This window comes from Clarias gariepinus, chromosome 2 (genome assembly GCF_024256425.1).
Source record: "Clarias gariepinus isolate MV-2021 ecotype Netherlands chromosome 2, CGAR_prim_01v2, whole genome shotgun sequence".
Taxonomy (NCBI): Eukaryota; Metazoa; Chordata; class Actinopteri; order Siluriformes; family Clariidae; genus Clarias; species Clarias gariepinus.
In genome coordinates, this window is record NC_071101.1 from 15,398,565 (window position 1) to 15,404,564 (window position 6,000).

Genomic DNA, 6,000 nt, shown 5'->3' on the forward strand with positions numbered 1-6,000 from the left:
ATTGGCGAATTAAAAAAATCTATTTGTATAAATTAGGTAAACCGCATTAATTATTGAACAGGTGAAAAGGAAGCTACAATGTTTTTTGCTCCATCATTAGCAACACAAACCGGAAGTTAATTTGTTTTTCTGAAAAATACAATAAATTCAATTGGTCTCTACGTCACTGCATGTATAGACAAATGACAAACGAATATATACACAAATGTACATACAGTTATGCATTGGTAGTTATACATACTGTATACCAATTAATAAAAAAAAAATTATAATAATATATACAAATAATAAACGTTGGTAATAGTGGGGTTTGATTTCAATCACTGTGAAGTATATTAAAGAGCTAGTTGATTACATTATATTTACATTTTCAATTTTACATGGCTGTACACACTTAGATTTTTTTTTGTTCAAAACTATTTTAATTTACATATAATTACATTATAGATACGAGCACAACATCATGGTTAACGAAAACAACAACAACAATAATAATAATAATAATAATAATTATTATTATTATTATTATTATTATTATTATTATTATTATTAATTATTATTATTATTGTTGTTGTTGTTGTTGTTGTTGTTCATATTATTATTAATATTATTATTCAAATTATTATTCTTTATTTTATTATTATTCATATTATTATTATTTTAGATGTAATAATGTTACAAGGATAAAACATTGGTAATAGTGGGCTGTGTTTGCAAACATTGTGAAGCATAGCATTTTTTCTTACCTTTGATTTAGTTTTTTTTTTTTTTACTTTTTTACATGTACATTAAAGCCCAATCCCAATTCTACCAATTGAATTACAGAATTACAGATGCGAACAATGCTCCACCCATTACATGATGCCTCAAACATTTTTACAACAACAATAGTAGTAGTAATAATAATTAAATATAAGATTTATTTTTAAATCTTAAAAAATAATTGAAAATAATGAAGTAATGTTAATAAAAATGTATGACTATTTAAATTAGCCAAAATAATTCCTGACCTAAACACATTATGACCTGTTCATATTATGGAGGAAGTCAATAATACCATGACGTTATAAATAAACTTTAGGCATTGGCAACTTGTGCATTTCCACAAAGTCAGACCTTTATTTTAAAATGTCATGACAAACCCGGAAGTGTATCTACAGTTGTTTTCACACGCCGCGCTTTTCACGTGGGGATGCTGAACGTGCATACTGTAGTGTGTTCATCTAGTATATAGTGTAATAATTACACAGTATATATATATAGACATAGAGTTATGGACATCATACACTCTTGTTTTAAGGCTCAGATAGGTGAGGTAGTTTTACCCGGAGATGTTTTCCGGTTTGATGTGTCCTCTGTAGAGGAAGACAGCAGCGTTAGAGCTGAGAAGATCATCTGCGGACCGGGACTGCGCCGAAACGGGGACGAGATCCTGGTGTATAAAAGCGGCATCCTCCGCCATAAACAGCCCAACCTGTACTGGACTGACTCCCAGCAGAAACGAGTAAGAAACTACCAGGGATGGGAATCAGCAGTCACCTCCCGATACGATGTTATCACGATACCTCGGTGTCGATACTATAAATATCACGAATTTATAAATGTCCCCATTCGATATTATATTTCCTCATAATAAAATGTAATAAATAATGAAATGTAGAGCGTTCCTTAAAACATTCATTTTCTTACTTAAAAAAATAATAATCAAGTGTAGCGTTTAAACAATACAAACTAACTTCAGATACAAGAGTTTAACCTTTAACTGAGCGGCACATATCTCTGTCATCTGCCATAATTGTTATTTTCAAAAAGAAAAACCTATAATGCAAATATGTCACTTCTACCACACTGGATGCAAATGTGTAAATAGTTCAGAGTGCACCACCTCAAATTAAAATCTTATTTGCCACATACACTGTACGATTTGCAGCGAAATGCTTAAACGAATGCCCGTGACCTTAAAAATGTAAAAACAATTAACAAGAAATAAATAGTGGAATAAAATAAGAATAAGTTTAGCTATAGAAACCTATCTGTAAAAAATAGAACAAAATATAAAAATATATATTTTTTAAATATATAAGAAATATAAAAAAAAACTTACATATAATATAAAAATATTCAAATAAAAACTCTAAACCATGTAGAAAAAAAATAGAAAGTAGGATTATAAAGAAACTGCAATGTTTTACCTCCTCAAGCACCTCCAAATTCCCAAAACTTAACTTGACACTGAGCGCTGAGTGGTGCGAGTAAGGCCCGTGATTTTTGACTAATGGTGCTTGTGGTGTTTTGAGACTGGTGTAAGTGTGTGTAATGAGTGGGTTTCAGACAAATTTGGTTAGATAAACCAGAAGGCTTTGAACGCACAAGACTTTTGTCTGGTCACAGCCAATCAGACTGAAAACCAGTAACTTTTGGTCACTGGCTGGCTGATCAACCGGTTCATCTCTGTTATAAACGTAATTTTTATAACAGCAGCGCCACAGACTGATCTCCTTCTTGCCACAGCGCATTGTTGCAGTAATTCCTGCAAAGTTTCAAGTATTGGGTGCTGTGCACGTTCATACTTTTTAGTAGACCAACATTTTTGTGTTAATCTGTTTTTATTGGTCTTAAGTAATATGTAAATTTATTTGAGATTCTGGCTTTTGGGTTTTCATTAGCTGTAAGCCATTTTCACCAAAATAAAAGAAAAATATATAAACATATTAATTATACGTATTACACAGTCTGTGTGAATGAATGACAATATAATGAGATTCACTTTGTGAATGAAATTACTGAAATAAATCAACTTTTTATTGTTATTCCAAATTATAAAGATGCACCTGTATATGATGTATTGTTAAATTGTCTTTCGTTAATACTATATGGTATTTATGCCGTATTGTGAATTTTGCTTCAAAAAGGAACATTCAGCTTTTCTGTAAAATGTCTGATTGGTCAAGTTGGCCTGGCTATTGCAGTAAAGAGCTAAGCTAAAGAGTTGAGTAAAAACTTGGGTCACATTACCAAAGTTTGTTAATAATCTTTAATTATTAATAATAATAATTAATAATTGTGGTGATTCCCATCTCTACTAAATATAAATAATAATAATAATTAATAATTATTTATATTTAGTAGAGATGGGAATCACCAGGGACAACTCAATATAATATTATCACGATACATGGGTGCTGATTCCACTTGTATTGTAATTCTGTTGGTATCACAATTTAACGAATATCCAATTTCTATATTACTTTTTTCCTTAATTCTAAACAAATATAGCAAATAAAAGGATGCTGTGGTGCCTGCCAGTGTGAGACTAGTTTAAAGCACACCACCTGTAGGATTTTAAAAAACCTGCAATATTTTACCACCTCAAATGGAAACGTATAAATCAAAAATGAACTTTAAAAATAGATTTTTTTGGGGCGTCAGTGTGCTGATGCATAAATTGCCAAACAACAGAATCGCGATATAATAAATTGTTCTTCATTATTTAGTAGTCAGGGTTGAAGGTTTCAGCTTTTAAGTTTAGCCCTATGGAGTTTAGCCTTATGCTGTACAAGCAACTGCGACTTGTATAGCTGCTAAATTGTGATGTGGATGTGTTTATTTTAAACAATTTCTCAAAAGTATGTTCCAGTTAAAGGGGAGAGTGTGATTGGCATAGTGACAGCAAAGTCCGGGGACATCTTTAAAGTGGATGTGGGAGGTAGTGAGCAAGCCTCGCTGTCCTACTTAGCCTTTGAAGGGGCGACTAAAAGGAACAGACCCAATGTACAGGTACACGCCCATCACTGCCAGTTCTTATTTACATGTCATTGTGTTTTTAAATGAATTAATTTATTTACTTACTTATTTATTCATTCATTTTCTCTTTTTTTTATTATTATTATTAATTTATTTATTTTATACTACTGTAAAGGTGGGGGATCTGGTGTATTCGCAGTTCATCATCGCAAACAAGGACATGGAGCCAGAGCTGGTGTGTATAGACAGTTGTGGCCGGGCGAACGGGATGGGAGTGTTTGGAGCAGATGGGTTTCTCTTCAAGGTGTCTTTGGGATTAGTGCGCAGGTACACCGAGATTAATACTGTGGCTCCAAAAGCCTGAATTTACAAGTGAAATTGCTTGTTTGGCGCTTTTTGTGTTTTTTTTTTCCTTTCAATTTAATACAAAGAATTTCATTGCAAATATTATTATCCATAACTTGAGTAAAAGGTACAATCTTTAAATAATTTTAATACTTTTCAAGTATTAATAATGATTATTAATTATAACCATTAATTACAAATATATAATATTTGTAATTAATGGTTATAATTAGTAACATATACACAAAATTAATTATTGCTTTAATAACCTTCTACACTTGAGCTGACACAGACTATAATAGTTTGTGTTAAACCTGACAATCTGTGTTTTATGAGATCCATTGGTGTGTTGTATGCAAACATGCTTTAGTTAAAGGAATAAGTCTCCTAGTAAAATTCTGTCCTTTTGTACAAGTTAGTTGATAGGCTCAATATCTCAGTATCAATACATTTGCTTTAAATTAGATTTAAATAGGGAACTCGACATTGTTAAACATCTTGAGTACTGAATAGTCATCTTTTACATTTCACATATTCTTTCTTTTGTTTCATACTGCATTGATGTATTTTCAAGTTTTAAATGTATATATTTTTTAATTTTAGATTTTCACTGTCCACTGTATGTGTATTGGACTGAAAGGAAATGTATCTCTAATGTGCATTTACAGAATTTTAAGATTCAAAACTTTCTTCTTCATGCACAAAATATATCTTTAATGATCTACTGAGAATTTTATAAAAATGACCAGATTATATAGTCACATTCTTTAAAATACATGTTTCTGATTTGCAAGGATTACAAAAGATCTTGAGTTTTTTTGAAAAAAAATAATCATTCTGGTAATCTGCAACTATTTGTCTATCTCAATCTCCCATTAAATATGATTAATCGTTCAGTCCTAACACTGACTTCCTTGGAAAAGCGCTTCACACCTATTGACAACAAGTTATGCCTGGTGTTCATTTGGATAGAGAGTGTGTTAGAGGATATGCATTATTTTCACTCAAGTTAAATTTTAAGAATTCCTGTAATGGAAATGATGTATGCACTTCAAGGTTCATTTTGGGTTTGCCGTGAATGTGACTGTTTGCACACTCGATTATATTGATTCCCACACAGTTACTGTATAATTCATAGTAGTTACTGAATATTATATTTTAAAATGAATGACTGAGAGTTTAAGGGTTTATGTAAACTAATGGTGGATAAATAAGCTGTGACTTCCTGGTTTTCTTTCCCTCAGGCTCCTCGCACCTCAGAGCGAGATAGTGAAGGATCTTGAGAAGATCTTCCCCTTTGAGATGGTGGTGGGTTTAAATGGCAGGGTGTGGGTAAAGGCTAAGACCGTGCAGCAGACTCTGATCGTTGCTAATCTTCTGGAGAGCTGTGAAAACATGACGGCACAGCAGAGACAGGCTCTGTTCAAGAGAGTAGCAGAGGGTGCCCTCTAGTGCTCAAGCCGAGTGCTGGTTTCCATGGTAATCCCTCATGGACACATCAAAACAAGCAAAATGTGGCTCACAGGATGGCGCGTGACTTTTTTGTGCCCGGGATTTGAACTTTTAGTTCAATGTGTTAATAATTTTTAAAAAGTGCTGTAAGAGTTGTATACTTAAGCGGAACTCTGGATGGACTGCACATCTGTAATGTGGATGAATTGAGCAGCACTTTTGTGATGCAGGTACATTAGCTCACAGTCACTATTTCTGTACTAACATATGTTTTTTTTTTTACTACTATATTGATTAGTTTTTGTATAAATAAAATGAAAAAATTTTTGTGAGGTATACATAAAGGTATACATGATTCCTGTTTCTTTGTGGTTGAATGCTACATGAGATAAAAACGTTGAAGATTCCTAACAGTTTGTATGACTCACATTGTATGAAAAGGTGCAAAGGTTAAAGGCG

At 32.3% G+C, this 6,000-nt stretch overlaps 1 protein-coding gene across 1 annotated transcript; it reads left to right on the forward strand.

The window, feature by feature from the left end:
• Window positions 1-1,168: 1,168 nt before the first annotated feature.
• On the forward strand, window positions 1,169-6,000 carry LOC128544952 (exosome complex component RRP40-like). The gene is made up of 4 exons (XM_053515268.1): window positions 1,169-1,504; window positions 3,628-3,777; window positions 3,920-4,071; window positions 5,334-6,000. Exons 1-4 carry the CDS (start codon window positions 1,274-1,276, stop codon window positions 5,539-5,541), a joined length of 741 nt encoding a protein of 246 aa, XP_053371243.1. The 5' UTR covers window positions 1,169-1,273; the 3' UTR covers window positions 5,542-6,000.

What these genes read in the sequence shown, in the direction of transcription:
- LOC128544952 (XM_053515268.1), top strand. Translation starts at nt 1,274, where the DNA reads ATGGACATCATACACTCTTGTTTTAAGGCTCAGATAGGTGAGGTAGTT. An exon ending in GGAACAGACCCAATGTACAG is followed by an intron (nt 3,778 to 3,919) that starts GTACACGCCCAT and finishes ACTACTGTAAAG; the next exon opens with GTGGGGGATCTGGTGTATTC. An exon ending in TCTTTGGGATTAGTGCGCAG is followed by an intron (nt 4,072 to 5,333) that starts GTACACCGAGAT and finishes TCTTTCCCTCAG; the next exon opens with GCTCCTCGCACCTCAGAGCG.